Here is a 21,966-nt window from a genome sequence, read left to right on the forward strand (position 1 = left end):
TACCATGAAAACAATTAAACGACTGTCAAGGCGAGTGAGATTAGTGATTTTGACGTTGACAATAAAAGTGTGTTCCCGAATTTTGTTACAATATTATAACCTTGAAGGATCACACCATTGACATCTGTGAAAGGAACGATTTGAATTTTCTTTTTCCCAATATATGTGACCTATTTTAGACTTCTTTCTCATTTTTCAGGAAAAAGGGAGTCTTTAGTTTTAATATTAATTAAAAAAATGCATTGAAACCACTCAAAACATCCTTTTAATACTAATAGCACAGAACACAAATATATAGAGAAGTGGTGGTTGCATACAAACTGATCAACATTCTTCTGACAAATCTGCTAGCGTCCTTCGCTTGGCAACGGAAACTATTGTAACGTTATAAAAAATGTTACTTTTTAATTGGGTGTTATATTGATTTATTGAATATTGTTATATTGAAGCTAAAAATAAGGCTCAAGAGCTTTATTTTACATATCTAAATTAGTAAATGTACTGCAATAATCAGTTAAGAATAATGTTCAACACAAGGCTTTGAAAATGCGCAGAACAATGAATGACTTTTCTACGACTTTTCTCTATGGTTAGATAAAATCTAAAATGTTGTACTATAATAAGCATGGCTGCACTAATAAGATTTATATATTAATGACATGGAAGTCTAAAAAGTTCTTAAGAATAAGTGGTTATATAATTGATACTGATCTAAACTCATTATGCATCCATGTAGTCAATGTCTTGCAGTGTCCCTGTATTTCAAAGTAGTATTTCTGACAAACCAGAGTGCTTACATGATTATACCGAAGGCCCCGTTTTCGTTTTCTTCTAGAATCTGTAGTGCCTAGGTCCATCATGCAATCGATTAGAGTTTAGTTGTTTGGCAGCTTAATAATTAGGTACACCTTAAATCGACTGGAACTTTGATAGGTAGGGCTGAAGTTTCGGACTAATCTGATGCTAAGTAAAAAGTTATTAACAGAATGTCGAAATCAAGTTCTGGAACCCATTATCCATGGGATATAGAATTTAGTGAAAATGTATTTATGTACGACAATACACATCCTCATATTGTAAGGATTACTAGGGATTTCTTGGAGCAGTATATTGCTATGGCGTGCGCAATCCCTGACTTAAGTCCTTTCAGGCACGTTTGGGATATGTTGAAAAGGCGTCTTTTAAGTCAAGAAATAGTGTTCCAGACAAAGGAAGAGTTGCTGAACTGTATGCAATAGCAATGGCTATCAATTGAGCAAAATGATATTAAAAATTTAATTAGGAGCATGCTAAAGAGATTTCGAATTGTTATTAACAACAGAGGTAGTCATACACTATTAAAAATGACTTTTTCTTTTCAATTAAATTTTTATTTAATTTTGTAATTTTTTTAATTTTACATTTCGAATTTTCGATAGTAGTTATAAATTATTAAGGTTTAGCAAATATTTCTAAAATGACTTCAGATATTTTTAATGTGCATATTTTCCGAATTTTTATTTAATTGTCTTTTAATACCTTTGTCTTTTAGACCATTTTCATGTGTGTATTTATGAAAGGGATCACTGTAGTCAAATTAAATCTTAATATCATATTCATATAATGATATCATATTTAATTCATATCACATTCAATTTATTAATTGTACTTAATTTGTTTAGGAATTGTTCATATGAATAATAAAAATATCAAAAATGCTGCATCCTGCTCCGTTCATTTTTATTGTATACAATTTGTGTGCCTTGTCCTTTAATTTGTCCATTACTTAGGTCTAGATATAGTTTCCACATATTTTTATTATATCTCTATGGAGTATTAGTAGTGCCGCATTAGCCTGACCTGCCTGAACTATTGTCCAAGAGCTGGCATATTTTACAGTGTAAATTATACATTATATATTACCCGCTTATTATCATCATTTTATTGATTCCTCAGATAGGGAAAATCAGTTTGGGAAAATCGTCTTAAAGATTATGAATAATTGTTGATCTCTAGTAGTATTTTTAGTGAGTTCAAGGTTACTATTTATAGTCTATCTATATACTGTCTTGCCATTTTATGAGGTGTGCCCCATCTTATTGCAGTGTATTATTTGTTGTCACTGCTCTAATTTATAAGGTTAGGAAAAGTTACCTAGTTAAAGTAGTTAAAGTGGTTAAATTTTTAATATTTGAAATTTTGATTATACTTTTTATTCTTGTCTGGAAACCATAATTTCCCCCGAAAGACTTTATTACAACTTCCTGCGATTTATTTAAAAGCAAGCCCATACTTTACATTGTATTAGTGTCATGTTTTAATTTGTAACTCTTTGGTTTGCGAGGTAAGTATATTCTGGTTTATCCTTTAAACAAGCCTTTTTATCTTCTTACATTTTAAGATAGATATCTGATATACCTGGTTTGACGGGCGGTTGAGATATTAAGCTTGATATGCCTAGATGATCTCTACCTCCGGTAACAATTGAAATGTTCTTCAAATAATTGCTATGGTTCTGTTAAAAAGGCTTCTGGGTTTTTTACAAGCCCTCAAAAGACATGAAATATAAAGTATAATATATAATATAAGAATATCCACACTCAGAAATCCCAATTGACAAAAATACTGTCTAGGCTACAATCCAATAATGCTATGATACTGCGCTTTTGCGTGACACTTTCCGCATCTGATACTTTGCCATTTAGCCACGACTTGCCATTTAGCGTATATAAAAAGAATTATGTCATATAGTTACCACAGAAAAAAAAGTTTTGTTTTTGAGTTGAGCAGCTTTCCTTGCGCCAATGTTGAATTCGTTTAGTAATACAGATGTATCATCAGTAGTAGCGATGCACTTATATTGTAAAAGACAGGTCACATTTTTTTCGCTTAGGGTAATACCAGAGAAGCAAGGACAGTACCAAGAATGGATTCTTGGCACACTCTTCAATTTATTTTTGGAGTTTGCAAAATGTGTTTTTCTTCTTATGTATCATCAAAGATGCTGTGCTGCTTTATCAAATGCATGATTTTGTTATATCTCTACTATTAGATGTTACTAGTTCAGCTGTTTTTGAAATAAACAAATCTGTCCCTAAAAACGGATTGCTAGATACATAAAAATACGTATACATAAAATATATATTTTCCTTAATGTGTTATATAACCCTGTTAATTACTAGCTGCCTAGGGCCAAATTTTTAGCCAATTTTTGACCAAAAACCATATTTAATTGACAAAAATACTCTATTGTCCTCTGACATGCGCAGATGAAAGAGTCATTGTGCAATAGAGATGAAGACTATAAATAAAGCATGGTCCACGTAGTTGTAACAACGAGTTTTTCTAAGGGTGTCGCCCCAATGAAAATTTAGTGGCAATAAAAAGTGCAGTAAATAATGCCAAATTTCATTAATTAAGAAAGGCTAAGTTTGGGTCATATCTCCAGCAAAATACCATTTTTTCTGTATACACCACTGAATTTATATATTTATGTACCGGGTGGACGTGAATGGACGTCGGCGATATCTCAGGCCCTAATAGTCGTAGCCCCTTGAAAAAAAAAATTTTGTAATAAAAGTGGCGAAAAAAAAATGCTGGAAATTATTTTGAAGTTCATTGGTCAACCGCTAGAGGGCGCGACAGCTTCTTTAAATCTTAAAATTGCATTTTTGCCAAAAAACCTCTAATAACGTACACCTCAAAATATTATATTAATATTCTAGGAAGATTTCCTCACAAAAAAGTTTCTACAAAAATTTCTGTCAGTTGTCAAATAAAGTGGTGGGGGGCGTTTTTAGCTTGAATAAAGAAAACAGCTGAAAATCAGCTATGACTGGACCGATTTTTTTTAAACATATTTTTTTTTATGTCTATTGTTGCCTTATTTTTTCAACCAAAAAAAAAATTCAAATTACTTTTCCTAAAATTCGCTAGAGGGCGTTGACTTGTGACTAACCCTTTCTGTCAGATTATTTCAAAAAACTCAAATGCAACTATATATATTTTTTTACGTCATTAAAAGCGGGGAAGAAAACCAAAGAAACTGGTGAAAACGGCACTTCGATATCATTTCTTAAACAAAAGTTATAAAAAAAAAGTGTCCATTCGAAAATAAAAATGACAAAAATGGCGATAAACTCCTATTTGCTTAGATAAACTGAATAAACTCCTTTTATATAAGTATTTTTTTAAACAAACAAACTCATAGTACTCTTTTAGAAAATCCGACTTACAGGATTGATCGTTATACGTTTATTTATACGTTATAGGAAAGTTGAGTTAGTAGGCTATGGAAACAAAAGTGGCAGGTAACCATGGAAGCAAAATATGTAAATATTTCAGTTAAATGTCATTTTAGCGTCTCTTCTTGCGATTGTTAAAGCGTTTTTAAGTCTCGCTAATAACATCCAATAGTTTTCTTGTTAGTTCGCCGTATTGTGAACTTTGTTTTTCCAGTTTTCCGTGTTGTTCCAGTTTTTCGTGTTGTGCCAGTTGTTCGTATTGTTCCAGTTTTTCCTGTTTTGTTCCAGTTTTTTCTGTTTTGTTCAAGTTTTTTGTTCCTTAACTTTTTATCTCTGTTTTTCGTATTGCTTTGTTTAACAATGCTTTACACAAACGAAGAGGCGTTTGACATAATAGGTACTTATTTTTAATGTATGAGAAATGCCACAGTTGCTGCAAGGGTGTATGCGCATCAGTATCCTGATAGACGCCATCCTACTGCAAAAGTTTTTCTTCGGATCATACATCGTTTGCGAACGACTGGAAACGTTCGGCTGCCCGTGTTTCGGAGACAACGTAGGGGACGCACCGAAGACAACATAATAAATGTTTTAGCCTACGTCGAGTTTAATCCTCACTTAAGTACTAGAACAATAGCGCACGACCTGGGAGTAAATCGAACTACTGTTCAGAATATTCTTAAGGAGTAAGCGATCTTTTGGATATTAATCTTCATTATACGCGATGAGACTTAATTTTCCTAAGGAGAGTTCATTTTTTGATGATGATGCTTTAAATGTAAAATTAATTAATTTTTACACGAAAAGCACCAGATTGGTCTATTCTGTTGAATCAGCAGTCATCATCTTGTTCCAGGTTTCATCCATATCATTTAGTCCTGCATCAAGAATTAAGTGCACAAGATTTTGACCGAAGGCTAGACTATTGTCACTGGCTTTTGGGTATGATTGTAGAGGATCCTCAGGTGCTTTCAAACATATTGTGGACAGATGAGGCTACATTTCACAGCAATCGAGGCGTGAATCTTCACAATATTCATTACTGGTCACCAACGAATCCGCACTGTATGCGAGAAGTCCAGCATCAAGGCCGTTGATCTTTAAATTGTTGGGCAGGAATATTAGGAGGTCGAATTATCGGCCAACAACGCACTAAATGGTGTAAATTATTTGCAGTTTTTAAGGGAGGAATTGCCAATTTTATTAGAGGATGTGCCACTTGAAATTCGCCAACGAATGATGTTCCAGCACGGTGGCTGTCCAGCACATTTCGCCCGAAATGTTCGGGAGTTTTTAGATGCTACCTACCCTGGTAGATGGATAGGACGGGGCGGTACCTTTCCATGGCCGGCTAGATCACCAGACCTAACGTGCCTAGATTTTTATTTATGGGGTCGAGTTAAAGAAATTGTTTTTGCCACAAGACCTACGACCCGACAAAATATGATTGGCCGGATTAGGGATTGCATGCAGACTCTCTCATTTGCTGAGGTAGAGACTCCAGCTTTATCTACCGAACAAAAGATGTTTCAGTGCATAGAAAATGATGGAATGCATTTTGAACATTTGGGGAGGCACTAAATAAATTATGTGTATAATATATTATTTATTGTACCACCTAAGATTTCTTAAAATTGTATGTAGAATTTAAATATCAAATAACATATTATAGAGTGTTCTATTTAAAATAAGCAAGTTTTCATCTACATCCGGTATCATCAAAATTGTTAAAAGTGTCAAATTATTATATTTTTGTATCTTTAATTAACTTTTCTATGGTATGGTATGATGCCAAATTTTTAAAACTTTCCTATAGAACAACTATAAACTGTATGCACAGTTTTCCCAAAATAGGCCAATTTGGTCAACTTTATTCAGTTAACACCCTGTAATAAATAAACGTATAACGATCAATTCTATATCTCGGATTTTCTAAAACAGTACTGAGTTTGTTTCTTTTTAAAAATACTTAGTTAATACGAGTTTATTCAGCTTGTGTAAGCAAATAGTAATTTATGGCCATTTTTATCACTTTTATTTTCGAATGGACACTATTTTGTTAATAAGTTTAGTTTAACAAGTGATATCGAAGTGCCGTTTTTACCAGTTTCTTTGGTTTTCTTCCCCGCTTTTAATGACGTAAAAAAATATATATAGTTGCATTTGAGTTTTTTGAAATAATCCGTCAGAAAGGGTTAGTCACAAGTCAGCGCCCTCTAGCGGATTTTAGGAAAAGTAATTTGAATTTTTTTTTTAGTTAAAAAAATAAGGCAACAATAGACTTAAAAAAAAATATGTTTAAAAAAAATCGGTCCAGTCACAGCTGATTTTCAGCTGTTTTCTTTATTCAAGCTAAAAACGCCCCCCACCACTTTATTTGACAACTGACAGAAATTTTTGTAGAGACTTTTTTGTGAGGAAATCTTCCTAGAATATTAATATAATATTTTGAGATGTACGTTATTGGAGGTTTTTTGGCAAAAATGCAATTTTAAGATTTAAAGAAGCTGTCGCGCCCTCTAGCGGTTGACCAATGAACTTCAAAATAATGTCCAGCATTTTTTTTTTGCCACTTTTATTACAAAATTTTTTTTTTAAGGCGCTACGACTATTAGGGCCTGAGATATTGCCGACGTCCATTCTTACTTGGCCACCCGGTACATCGAATATAGGATATCATTCTTAAAAGTAAAATTTTATATTTTTCCCTTATCTCTCAGAAATAAACGACTACCTTCTTCTTTATTTATGGCATGAACAGTTTCGTGAAAAAGTTTGGCATAGAAACGGCGGCCATGTCGGACTCGTAAAGATTTTAAAAAGAAAACGCTCGGACACGTTAATTTAGATTACCAGGATTTTCAGAGTATAATGATACCCCCATCTTTAATCCCTAAGGCAGGGTGGACCTAACATCAAAAATTTTAAATGGAATAGTTATACTTACCTTTTTTTAAAGGTAAAAGGTAAGAGGGATACTTGGTATATACGAATAATTCAATATTTTTACTCATTTATAAGTAAGTACTTTATTTCATACCGCCTACAATATTCTCAAACATAAATAATAAAAGAGCTATAATACATTACATAAATAAGGGTGAAAATGTACAAGACTTTAGACAACGTGTTTAAACTTACTATTTACAAAACATAATACAATACTTACATAGAAAAATAAAAATGTGAAGTACAGGATTCAATTTAGTTTTATAGTTTTGGAGTTAAAACTTAAAAACGCAAATACTCGCTATTATAAAGCTATATTTCACAAGCTCAAAGATCAATTTAATAAATTTGTTTCTTTTTTAAATAAATTATATATAAAAATAATACCAATTATAAGCAAACTAATTGCGATAAAAACTAATTTTGCGATAATGGTTTATACGTATTAAGCATACATTGAAGTTTTATTTTATATCCACCACGATCGTTAAATTAATCCTAAACTAATTTATCTACAATACTTCGTTTTTAAGGAACAACATTAAATATTTTATAATAAATTAAAAATTCACTGGTTTAATTATGTATATTTATTTTATTCGAAATGGACCACTTGCACCATAATATTAAATAAACCATTGATACAAATGGTTCATAAACATTAAATAAATGATATACATGTGAATAATATAAAACATAACAATTAAAGCGTTTAAAAAAAAAACTATAGCCCACGGCTTATATTACATAAAACGACAAAAAAACATTTCGATGTAAAATTTATAGCACTAGCTTAAGACGCTCTAGTTCCTTCCATGGTTGGTCGGATTTGCGTGTAAAATGAGACATTTTTGGCTTGCAGACGGATCGAAAGTACCGTTTTCTTTCCATAAAGTAGAAAAGATTTAGGTGAAATGAAAATCCTGCAGTCTACCTCCACTTATTTATTAATCATTTTGTTATTAAAAATTCCCATGTTTCGGACACAGTTAGGTCCATCCGTTGGGAATTTTGAATAACTAAATGTTTAATAAATAAGTAGAGGGAGACTGCAGGATTTTAATTTTACCTTAAACTACGACTAACCACTGCAAGTATGGACTATTTCTTCACTTATAGAAAAGGTTTGTTTAATTCAAAAAATACAAACATACACAATATTAAACATTATGAAAGCGATTGAATTGATTGAGTCCTAAGTTAAAATATATCCAGTCAAAGCTACACATGTAAATGTGAAGGAATCAAATAATTTGCAGTAGCGTACAAAGTTTTCGCATACCAATGTATGCCCTCAGGTGGCGACTGTCTATTGATTTCATCGATCTGCTGATACCAACCGTTAACAGGTTTCTGTAATAAAACCCAAAACCTATACAAGCCACGCTTGATATTCCAAACGAGACGCAACGGCAAAAACGCCCAATGGGCCAAGCGTTGACTGTCCACAGTAGCGTAACAGGATGCCACCACGTCATTTATTACGACCGTCCCTACTTTTGTTAAAGGAGCGTACACTCCAGTCCGTAAAACACTAGTTATACTGTTTATACTGTCTTCACTCGTAGTGTCCTTGTCGATACTAATTAACACTTTATCACCGGGTTTAAGGGTGCCTGCGTACACTGTCCGACCATCTTTAAGGGTCATTAAGTGATAGGGAGTTATCGTTAAAGTTCTGCCTGATTTCAGTATAAAGTGGAGGAATTGGCGTTTTTGTGTGGGATTGTAGTCTAAGAATAGGATCACTTCACTAAACACTAATTTTTTGGTGGTTGGATCCTGAGCGAGGATCTTTTCGCCTGCTCGGAGATCTGAGAGCGGTAGTCGGGCTCCGGTCGAAGTAAGAACGGTACTATCACCTGTGAAACAACCGCCATAACCACCTTGTGATGATTCTGAAAAAAAAATTAAGATATAGATAATTTAGAAGCTTATGTTATATAGAGTTAAAATTATTGAGTACTCATAGCTTAGCTTAATAAATTAAATGACGATATATAACCCAAAGAGCGAGGTGAGTAGACTATAACGCAAATGATTTTAAATCGTTAAAAATTAACATAGTATATAGAATAAACCAAATACTCTAAAAACTGGAAAATTAACATACTGTCACCAAATTCCAATTTTTTAAAATATAGTCGTTTTTATTTAATTTTGTGTCTTTAAAATTTGGAACGGAATTTAATTATAAGGATTTTTATTTTTTGCTTATTTGCAATATTACTGCACTAAAAAAAAAGTTTAAAACAACAAATTATGAAAAAAATATAAATAGTCATGTGGTGTCATTAAAAATTAAAAAAAAACTTCGCCGGGCTTTCAAATCTATTGTTAGCAAAAGATATTTAATTTTGAAACGGCACCCAGGTCGGCGGCATTATCATCGTCAAATACCAACGAGCTGGTCATTTGTTATTTTGGACGCCCAGAAGGACCCACGATGGTTGACGACAAACTGCACGATTCTACTTCCATGAGCTGATATGTTTTACTTATATTGATGTTGGTTGATGGTAAAGTTGTTTACCTTTACCATGGCTAAAGATTTATTATGTGAGACCTATGTTCAATTATTAATAGCATATTTTCAGCAGCTGCTATATAATTCCAGACGTAATTTCATTTTGTAGTTATTGATCTTGTTTGCTCTATTTGGCAAATCGTTAAGTTGGTAAGCAGCAAAAGCCAATAATGTCTAAAAAGCAACGAAGCTGTGAAGTTTGATTTATAGCAGTATTAAGTTGAGCTCTTGACTTGTGTTTAATACTGATAGAAATGAGAGCAAAGGCATTAATTATTCCACTACGCGAGTATGCGCAAGAGTATAATAATTAAAATATCCATATGTAATTATGTGAAAACTTAACACAATGGCACACGAATTTCCGAGAAACGAAATAGTAAGATCCATCTATATTTGTTCAAAGTTAGTATACCATTTTGCTATTGGTACAAAACAAACATTGAATTTTTTACTTTGGACAGAGGTTCAAAAGTGCCTCTTCTCTTCCCTTAAGCCGAAGTATTTTTCATATAGCTGTAATTAAACAAAAAGAAGCCAACAGAGTCACATTGCTCTCATAGGAGTCCAAAAAATTTTTTTTGTCAAAAATTATTATCAAAATGATGAAAGCTTAATTGCCACTATTTGTAAAGTGCGTCCAATGTTCGGTTTAAATAATGTTCCTAATTTATCTAATGTGAAAAGAACAATTAAAAAAATCGTAAGTAATGGTTCGGTTAGTAATGTAAAATACATGGTACGAGCTTGTAGAGTGGCTTGTGGAGTCGCTTAGAATAAAACATAACGGCAGTTCGTGAGAGTATGACAAAAAGACCTCAATTCAGCATCGAGGACAAGAATTTGACATTTCAACAAGCATTTTTAATGAATTCTCACTAAAGAATTACACCTGCATACCTACAAAATCCGATTGCTTTAACAACTTCGGCCAGCAGCCCAAGAACAAAAAAGAGAATTCACTCATTGGATCTTTGAGCAACCTGATTTTGCTAAACTGAGCTGATTTTGCAAACAAAATCATTTTCAGTCATAAGGCCCATTTTCACTTCGATGGATTCGTTAATAGGCAAAACTGTTACATTTGAGGCTCAGAAAATCCACGAATGATTCATCAAAAAGCAATGCATCTACAAAATGTCACAACGGCCAACTTTGCGTGTCAGTGTCGTTATGCTCCGGAAAAAATAATTGGACCATTTTTCTTCTAAAACAAAGAAGGTTATGGCAGTAACGGTGAATGGCACAAGAAACAACACAGTTTCTTGTGGATTGTGCATCTTGACGATATGTAGTTTTAGCAGGTGCCACATGTCATACCATTGGTGAAACATCGAGGATCTTGCACGAATTTGCTCCTGGTAGTGTCATTTCCCGATTTAATTACCAGAATTGGCGTCCACGTTTATGCCAATAAGCCTGCAACCATCCAAGCATTAAAGGCCGAAATGTTTTTTACGTAATTCTCAAATGTATATTTTCTAAATCAATAAAAATTTCTATATTTTGTTACAAAAAACCACGCGTTATTGAGCACTGAAAGCTTGCGTCCTTATTGAAACGCCCCATATTTATATAACTCGCTATTAGTCAATATATAGGCCGATAAAATACCGTTAAATAAACTTCCAAGCAACATATTAAGATTTTTTAAGATCGTTGGAAATTATTTAGAGAGATAAAAGATATTTTCTAATACTAATTTTAACTATTTTCTTCGTTTTCTTTTATTATTTTGGTATTAATTTATTATTTTACTACTAATGCAGTTTGGCCCATCCCACTGCCTCCGTGTGGTGACGGTCACTTGTAAAGCGATACATTTTAAGATAATATCTGTTGTGACATTTGTGCTAGTTTAATAGCTCCAAATTAACTTTACTAGTCCGCTTTATCTGCCCTTTCTTGTTGTGGTATGGCTACAGACACACCGGCTTTCTTTTATTGGAATTCTGATCATTTTTTGAATTAATAGCCTTTCAGTTTGTTGACGCCTATAGAAGAAATTTTAACGCGTTTTATGAGGTAATGGGATTTTTTCCAAGTCAATCGAATACTTGTAATCGCATCGGTAAAGCCCCAACATACCCGTTAACAATAAGCACCATAAGCTTAAAATATTTGCGAGAGCTTAGGACCAAAATCCCATGTTAAACTGGCTTAACCATATTGATTTTGGTGCCTTTTGGATTTTCAATTCCTTGAACAACTTGTTTATTTAATATTTAATCAGTCGCTTTAAGAAAATTCAGTCAGGTGTGCGATAACAATATTGTGAAAACCCAGAGATTAAGGACTTTTGAGATGGGTGCTCCTTAGCCTTTTTAGCCTCGCTCCGTTTGCATACACCGCCTTGTTATCCAAAAGGTTAATTGAAAAAAATTATACCTGTTTTGACTTTTGAAAGTTGTCCTTTAGGAAGTAATGTGCTTAGTTAGGCAAGAAATTGTGGTTAAACGAGGCAATTTTATGGCTGAATTAACTTCAAGTGATCAGCGTTTTGATCGTTTCTACTTTGGTTTCTTCTACACAATAGGTTGAAGAAGGCATACTTATCTTTAATCTATAAAGGTCGGAAAATGGAAATAACTAGATTTATGTCTTTCTGGAGGAGTTTTATTGAATTTTTTCTTAATATAAGTATACGAAATCAATTTAGAAAACCCATTAAGCTAATTGACATTACGCTAAAACCTAGCTATTTTTTACGAAATTTATTGGTAACCAGTAAGAAAAGACTTAGTAAAAAAGCCATTTTAAACTTCTATATTTTCTTTAAATTAGTAAAGAAATATGTTCCTTATGATTATGCTCAATAACTAAAGTATTCACTAACTACTAAATTTTCGACAAGTAAATTCGGCTATTCCACTAGCTTGTGACTAATTCTGGTGTTGCAAACTATTAAACACTATAAAATTTCTAAAATTATATCTTAGCATCATTTTAAATGTCATGCAGTAAAGTATTTTTTTATATACAACGAAAAATTACAATATAAGTGTTAGATAAAGATCCTATTCAAGGTAATAAACCTCATAACCATCTTCTCGTAACTGCAATAAGCTTTTGTGCTCTACAATATTAAATTTTTGTTTTTAATTACTCAAGAAAAAAGAGCATGAAAATACAAGACAGTATTTTTAATTTTCTATCTATTACACGACCTTATAATTTTGTATTTATTATTGACCGACGTGTCTGTATATTTCCAGACACTAAAATTAATGAGTAATTTACTTAGCATCCGCTTAAACCTTTTTTTAAATGGCTCTAGATCGGCGTTATCTCGGTAATCAATTCCGATTTGACCATTGTCGAAAAGGTAAGAGCGGCGCTTTGTCCTTGGCCGGCGACGAACGGTCTTTCATTTAAAAAACAGTTGATAATCGTACCTTGTCGCATAAATATCTTTGATAATATCTACGGCCATTCTGGCGCAAAGTCTACTTATCTTTTACGAGCACTTTTTCGATCGCCATACCACAAAAACATTTAATTTATGACGTTTGTTCATTTAGAACGGCACGTAATGAAAGTTGGCGGTTTCGTTTTGGATTTATGGAGTACGAAGTGGTTAAATATACCGGTAAATTTTAAAGGCATAGTGGTAGTTACGGGTATTTTTGTTTCCAAAGTTTATTAATTGCATATTTTAGCACATGATTAATAAGAGAACATAAGCTACTAAATGTAGCGTAATTTAACTGGACACAGAATTAATTTTTTTAAATTATTTAGTATTAGAAATATATATTAAAGTTTTCTATGAATTATTATTACTTAAATATTATTCAAACTTTGAGTAAACTAGCTTAAAGTGTTTTTTAATCTTACCTGATTTAACAGAACAATGTATATTAGTCTTGCTCTCGTAGTAAACCCAATCGAAGCCCGCTTCGACGGCTAACCTCGCCAACATTCCTAACTTGGATTTATCTTTATCGGAAGTCCGGATATCGACTGCCCTCCCTTCGTAATGTAGAGAATCTGGAGCATGCACACCCTCCTCATCCCAACCTTCTGTCACCGTTAGCTTTGTCCCAGGCCATTGGTTCATAACTGAGATAGCAAGAGTGTTGAGTTTTTCTTTGCAACGCTGCAAAATCAAAAAATATATATATAAGCTGTTCGTTCTAAACATATAATATTTAATTTCTATTACCAACTTATGTTTTTTTACAAACCCAGTTTTATGGGCTATTAAAAGTTATGAAAGAGGCATGTAAACAAAGGAATTATTACTTCGATAATATGCATGTAATTGGAAGTTTAAGTACAACTTGTAATAGACAGTCAAGCCTATTATGTTTCACTAAATATGTTTTTGTCATAATAAAAGGTTTAATTTTACATGCCGGTACTTTATTCATATACAGGGTAACTGGTAAGTTGACGTATTCCTTTGAGGAAATGAAAGTATAGCTTATTTGCCGTCAATATCTTATTTGCTGATTAAATATAATTTACCACTATACATTTCTGGACAGTTTTAAAGGCGCATTCCGCATGTAAGCGTGTTTGGTACAACCTACCCTCGCATTTCTGAATTTGGCAGCGTTCAGCAAATAGAACGTGTAGGAGCACCTTCTGCAAACGCCAATATTGATGGTGAAATTTTAAGACTAGTTAAAGAAGACAACCACAAGCACAAGAAAAATTTTCCAACAGGTGGGTATGTTATAATGGAAAGTTTGGTCAGTGGTTTACCAAAATTGTCTTCGCCCGTTCCATTATACTCCTGTGCAAGGTGATGAGGGTGATCCGGTGCGCAGAGTTTAATTCAGTGGAATAATTTTGAGTGTGGACATTGATGATGCTATATTTTTAACAAGAATTTTATGGACCGATCAAAATTTTCTAGAGTAAGATTTACAAATTTTCATAATTTGCAATAATCGGACGAAGATAATCCTCATTAAAAAAGAGAAGTGAGTTTCCAAAGAAAATTTAGTGTAAAGGTGCGGATTTTAATTTAATTTATTTTAAGTTGAAATAATTTATAGTTAACAATAATATATAACTTTCAATTTAAGAAGCGGCATTTAAAAACAGCTCTTATTATTTTTTTACGATATTTCATTTTAAATATTTGGCCTGCAAAGCAAAGTGAAAATTAAAAAAAAAACGAAATATCTCGAATTGGTAATGGAATAGAGCTAAATTATGTTTAATTTATAGTTAATTGGCTATACTTTTATTATCTTGTAGGAAGTCCACTTACCAGTTTTCCTGTATTTTTTGGATTTCTTAGCTTTGTACCTCATTAACGCCCATCAAAAAAAGCTGTTAAATTATTTACCTTCTTTGTATAAATAGGAGTTTCATTTATTAACATAAGCATTAGGTTTTATGAAGGGAATGAGGCTCTAAATGTTTCTCCGTCATCAACCTGTTATTTTTATTATTTACCCGAAGACTGCATCAATTCGAGACGTAGTCTTACCAAACCATTATTTAACTTGTAATAAAGCCTCGTAGGTAATATAAAACAAAGACCAATGAATAAATAAGGGTATTTACTATTTAAACTTGAACCCTTTAAGGCAAGTTGCTTGAAGTGACTTATTTTTTTAAATAATTTTTATCGTTAAGCTGATCTTTTGGGTTACCACTCCCACCTAACGTGTGACTTTTCAAGTTTCAAATATGGGAAGACATAACACCTTTAACTAAATCCCATCTAAATGCGCCACGTCGTTAATTGATTCTTCATATCGAATTTTACTTCCCATAAACACATTAAGGCCTTTATATTTCAATTCAAGTCGTAGGAGGCTTTTTTAAATAATCCGGATTTAGGCTGATGCTGTATGTGGTTTAAAAAAATGGTTTAAGAAATCTTATAGTCATACCAAGACTTTTCCAAAATCTAACAAATAAATTACTTCATTTTATAAGTTAATATTTTGTGAAGTAAAAGTGAAATGACGTACAGCTGTATATTTTATAAGCCATGTTAGTTTTTCGTTATAATTAGTCTACGGTTATAAATTCCTTAAGGTTTAAGGAAAATAACTCTTTCCAAGGCATCCGAACATTGCAAAGAGCAACAGGACGATTTATTCAACATACTATTATACATGTGAAGTTCTGTCGTGAAAATTTATAGCTGAGGTAAAATAGACCACATGGGCGTAACATATGTATTTTTTTATATAATATACAGGGTGTTTCCTAACTACGGTACGAAACTATATAGGGTGAATCGTTAGGTCGTTTTATGAAAAAAAGTTCCTATGAACGTATGTCGGGAGTTGCTTTGTTTCTGAGATACAGGGCGATGAAGGTTCAAAAAAATAACGGTATTTTAAAAATACTATAACTATCCTTAAACCAATTTGGTTAAAATTTGGTGCAGGTATTTGAAGTTATAAGACGCTTATTTAGCTGTAACTAGATTGAAATTATTAGGTCCAGTGGCGTGTCAGTGGGCACCACATGCTTATTGTTGAGAAAAAAACAAGGCCAATAATTAATTGTTTTACAGCTTTTTATTTATTTTTGTATTTAAGCAACTAAAAATACAACTTTTTCGTATCTTATCTTATTATCTTCATATCTGGCTTTGTTTTCGAGAAAAAAACTTAAAGTATCTTTAACTCATTCTAAAAATTATCCATGGACGACAACATGAAATAAAAACCAATTAATTCGATAAACAATTTCGACCTTAAAGTAAATGAGCAAAATGCCCACCTTCTGATAAAATACACGACTGCAAACGATTTGTCATTGAGTGTCTGACACGTTCAAAAATACCTGGAGTATCCCTTATGATATTGCAATTGACAATTTTCCGATTCCTCAAGTTATTCACATCTAGAACGTACGGTCTTGCACGTCCAATCCAGCAATTAGGGTAGATGACGTCGAGATGCTGACGAGCAAGAACACTGAAATGAGCTAGAGCACCGTCGTGCATAAACCACATGTTGACTCTTACTTGTAGGGGTACTTCTTCTAATAAAGTGGGTAAATGGTGTTGCAAGAAATCCGTGTAGGATTCACCTGTTAATCTTGCCGGTAAAAAAAATGGGCCAATTAGGTAGTCACCAATAATTCATATCCAAACGTTTAGCGAAAATTGTTGCTGAAAATGAGTTTCTCTAATAACGTGGGGATTTTCGTCGGCCCAAAAATGATCATTGTGGAAGTTCATAATAGCATCGTATGAATCAACCACCTGCAAAACATTAATCTTGGATGAAAATCCCGAGGCAGTAGAGCTTGTACACGCTGTATGTGATATGGATGCAGGAGGTTTCTTTTTAGAACTTTCCAAACGGTTTTTGAACTGACTTCAAGCCGCAGTCCTGATACTATTGGAAGGATCTTCTTCTATCGCATCAAGTATAGCTTCTTCCAGTTCAGGCGTTGTTATAGTTTCTGGTCTTTCACCACCCATATTTTTATTAAAACTCCCAGTTTCACATAATCGTGCATGTAGTTTTCTAAATGTTTTTGCACATGGAATTACTCTGTTAGGATATCTGTCCTGGTAAATTCATCGTGCTTCTTCCGGATTTCCATTTGCTAATCCATAAATAAAGTGCATGTCGGTCATTTCATGGTTAGTAAAATTATTCATGATGGAGTAATGAATAACTGCTAATTGACAGCTGAATTTTACTTATAGCAATTCTATCACTGTCAGCTGGTCTCCAAAGTAGGTAGGTACAAAGGAGGTACTTGAATGGACTTGCCATTTATTTGTCATAAGAAGCAATGTATTTGTTATTTTGTTGTATTTCAAAAATCTGATAATAAAAATCGTAGATGTTGAATGTTTATTATCATAGTAAACAAGACACAAGAGACCAAAAAGTCGTGCATTGGAGGGTGGACATTTTGCTCATGTACTTTAAGGTCGAAATTGTTTATCGAATTAATTGGTTTTTATTTCATGTTGTCATCCATGGATAATTTTTAGAATGAGTTAAAGATACTTTAATTTTTTTTTCTTGAAAACAAAGCCAGATATGAAGATAATAAGATAAGATACAAAAAAGTTGTATTTTTAGTTGCTTAAATACAAAAATAAATAAAAAGCTGCAAAACAATTAATTATTGGCCTTGTTTTTTTTTCAACAATAAGCATGTGGTGCCCACTGACACGCCACTGGACCTAATAATTTCAATCTAGTTACAGCTAAATAAGCGTCTTATAACTTCAAATAACTGCACTAAATTTCAACCAAATCGGTTTAAGGATAGTTATAGTATTTTTAAAATACCGTTATTTTTTTGAACCTTCATCGCCCTGTATCTCAGAAACAAAGCAACTCCCGACATACGTTCATAGGAACTTTTTTTCATAAAACGACCTAACGATTCACCCTGTATAGTTTCGTACCGTAGTTAGGAAACACCCTATATATCTTATCTTATATATATCTTAAAAGCTACATTAGTTAATTTTTAAAATGACTAAGCCGATGATTTAATATAAAAAAATGTTATTGAACAAATATTCCGATCGGATGCCTTGTGTCAATAAAATGGACAACTTTAAAATATACTGCCCTATACTTTCTTTTAACAAGCCAGCAAACATATAGGGTTTTATTTATTCAGAAACAAGGTATTTTAGAAAAGCCATCAGGCTCTCATCGAAAAAAGTGAACCAAACGCCCGGAAGAAAACCATACTTCACACTGTTTTGACAACAAACGCGGCCGAAACCGTTTTGTGAACCGTCATCCCAGGGGTGGGCCGGTGGTACTACAATGGTACCAAGGCAACCTCTAAACGGACAAACATTACTGTGTACACATTTTCAAATATATTGCTTTAAAATGAATAGGCAAAAGGTGCCGACTCGCCTTTTGAAGAATCTCGGACATACATTAGACGGTATTCTCCTGTGCCGCGGACAAAAGGTGACCAAATGGATTTTTTCGGTTCTGCATTTTCTAGCCAATTGGTTAGTTTCAAAAGTTAATAAATTACTTTTGAGATTAGCCCAAGCTACAATAGACTCGTTATTATTAAAGTTATATGATGGCCGAAATGTTAAATGTGCTTAATGTCATTTTAATACACGTAATTCATGCTTATTTAATAGCGTCAATGAAATGCTTCGCTAGGCTAAAATTAATTTTAGTTTTGTTAAACATAAATAAAATTCAAAACTTTTCTTTTTACATTTTATATATAAGGTCAACTATACGTCGCGTTACTGTTTTTATAATAAACCCATATTTTTCATGACTCATATCTATAGACAACATCCAATCTGATGTAGCCGCAGAATCTTAAAACATATATCAACTTTTACAATTTTTTAAAATGCGATGACCTCTCAACAAAAACTGCCAAATCTAATAAGGTTATACTTTTTTTTGTAAATCCTATAAAGAAAAACCATGTTTACTGCATTTATATCAGAAGAACTGGTCCGCAAAACAGCAAAGCTCCTTCATAAAATTAATCAAAACCCGTAAAACAATTTTATGACGAGGCTAAGTGGCTGTTTTAATAGATTTTAAGAGGTTTTTAGACTCGGGTAGAACGGGTTTAGGGACACGTTCATAATCGGGCTTAAAACATTTAACAGAGACGTAATGAGATTTGAAACTCCTTAAAATTTAATATAAGAAAATATACCTTAAATTACTTGTGAACTAATAATACCTAAATAGTACCAAATATGGACAGTCTTCTAAGATAGTATTTTATAAAATGGTCTAAATAATAAAAGTCTGGGTTATACTTGCGTTAAAATAAAATTGCATTAAGATCCGTCTCTGGCCCCAAGACATTTACAATGGTAGTTCCCACAGTTCACGTTTTGATTAAATATTAATGGCACCGGTCAAAAACGGAAAAAAAACATCCAATGAATTATGATACATGTACCGTGATGAAGTCTTGACAAAACAGTTTGAAAAATGGCCGATTTTACGGGCCGGTCGACTTCGATTCACTGAATATATCCATTCGATTTGTTTGACGAGATTTCATCGCTGTACTTGATTGTATAAATCACGATTGTTGGACGCGCTTCTTTTACTTAATCGGACCTTTTTTTATTACTGCTTCTGGGAATGGCTGGGCAGAAGAATTTTTCAATAAAAAAACCTGACATAATATAAGACTATAAAAGTTTTTGAGAATAGCTTTGCAAAGCGATGAATATTATGCAGGAAAAGAGCTTTTTTTTAGTTCATTACACGTCTTTCATGTCAATTTTAATTTTTTTTATGAGTTTTTAAGACTATCTAAATTAAAATAAGCAATACTAAGAGACTTAAATAGATTGCTCACTTGAATATACTTCTTTTCCCTGTGTACCATTAATGCCATAGATTTTACCAATGCTTTTTTCGAATATACAATGGAGGCAACTGGAGTAAATCTGGTTGTCAGTCCATTAGTGTTTTAAATAAAAAATATTTGTATTTATAGAAAGCTAATGCCAAAAGCTAAGAAACGTAGTCACGTAAGTCACGAACTTAAGCTCCAATGACTAAAATGTTTCCAGATTTGAAAACTGAAAAAGCGCTTTTGTAACTACTCATAGAAAAAATACAAACAAAATTTTGTTTATTTAACGCGATAACGGAAAGGATCAGGGAAGTTATATACTATAATTGATATATAAACAGTCGGCTTTAGTAAACATTTTTGGATGGAATGAACATTTTTTAGGAATGATAAGTACTTATCGTAGTCATTGAGAATCTCAATCATAGAAATTATTTTTTTTATCAGATGCAAAAATAGGTTAAAAAATTTAGATTTTTTTATTTTATGGAATTAGGAAAGAATACAGACTCTGATGAAAAAAGAGAAATACTACAATTTGGTGGATTTAAAAGTAAAAGAAATTACTCAAATACAATACGTATTAAATTTATTTTATTGCTTAACAAAAGTTTTATTAAGTGTTGATTTGACAAGCATTGCTGTACTTGCAACTATGTTTTTAAATTAACAACTAGAAAAAAAATACTTTGTCATTTATATTTATCAATTCTTTTACTGCCTTTTAATGGCTCTTAACTTCAACTCCTTGCAAAAATAGCACCATATATGTATATAAATATATTCAACTTTCACTATTGGATTTGCAAAGTCGTAAAGTTCAACATAATTACATATTTCTAAAATTTTATTTTAATTTCAATATTCCGTGATTTGCTTGCATTAAACATAACTTTTATACTTCGAAACCAATTTATTTAAAAAAAAATTGCGTTATTTATCATACTGCTTCTAATAGCAGTTTTATTCATACATAATTAATACATAATTAATTGCCTTATAAAGTTAATTAATCAATTTTTAAAATCTTTATATCGCTACTTATGACTTTACATATAGTTATTATAATACTAAAAATACTTGCATAATTTTAGAATTATCTCATAGAATATAAAATTGAAAAAATTTGCTTATCTTCAAATACACTTACACATTTGTATAAAAAGTGACTTTGCAACTTGTCATTTCAAATAATTGAGTGGATATTGTTTAAAATCCATAGGATTACAAAGCTAATGAAAAGCTTACTAGATAATACTTAATTCATAAATTGTTGTACAAAACGAACCACAGATAAGCAGATAATTTATTATGTAATTTTATGACTGGCAACTTTTTTACTTAACATCACAAATTCCTGGAAAAATATTTAATTAAAAATAATACAACGGAAATGGACACCGTTAAAAATCGTATTTTGTCAACGAAAAACCCCACAAAGCCGATTTGGGGTTTGTTTATATAGAAATGGTGTAAACAAGAATACCTGTCAACAAATATCGAATTAGATCCGGCCCCTTTTACCTGGGTTACTATTAGAATCCTTAAAAGCCAAGGTAGTTGGAAATTGATTTCACGTATGTCACTCGTACAGGAAACAAAGGGATGGAATTGTTTAGTTTAAATTTTTTTCGCAGCTGGTTATATCTATCTCTTAGAAAATTTTGAGATATTTAAATTTGCCACGGTACGGCCGTTGGTCACATTTCTAGCAAATAAAGTTTAATGATTGCGAGATTAGCAATCTAATATTGTGTAAATTTTTTAATGCATTTTTATATTCTCCTGCGTAATTCTAGAGGTCAATATTGACCTTAACCATACACGCTTTACGGCTTATTAGTCGAAAAACATTAGACTCGCGTTTTTTTATTTGACATGTCTGAAGATAATAAACATTTCGTTTAATTGCTATTTAGCAAATTGGCATTATAAATAATACATTGTATAAGTATTTGCTCGCAACATTTAATGTGGTAAATTTTTAATAAAAAATTT

General features: G+C 32.3%; 1 protein-coding gene across 1 annotated transcript in view; it reads right to left on the minus strand.

Annotated features, from left to right (window-relative positions):
* Positions 1–7,463: 7,463 nt before the first annotated feature.
* Positions 7,464–21,966, minus strand: part of LOC126736863 (sonic hedgehog protein) — a 58,238-nt gene continuing 43,735 nt past the window's right edge. Inside the window, exons 3-4 of the mRNA XM_050441473.1 lie at positions 13,537–13,798; positions 7,464–9,070 (exon numbers count right to left, since the gene is read on the minus strand). Coding sequence (XP_050297430.1) covers positions 8,394–9,070; positions 13,537–13,798 — 939 coding nt within the window. The 3' untranslated portion in view covers positions 7,464–8,393. The remainder of the gene's footprint in view (positions 9,071–13,536; positions 13,799–21,966) is intronic.

Source organism: Anthonomus grandis, chromosome 5 (assembly GCF_022605725.1).
Source record: "Anthonomus grandis grandis chromosome 5, icAntGran1.3, whole genome shotgun sequence".
In the NCBI taxonomy this organism is placed as follows: domain Eukaryota; kingdom Metazoa; phylum Arthropoda; class Insecta; order Coleoptera; family Curculionidae; genus Anthonomus; species Anthonomus grandis.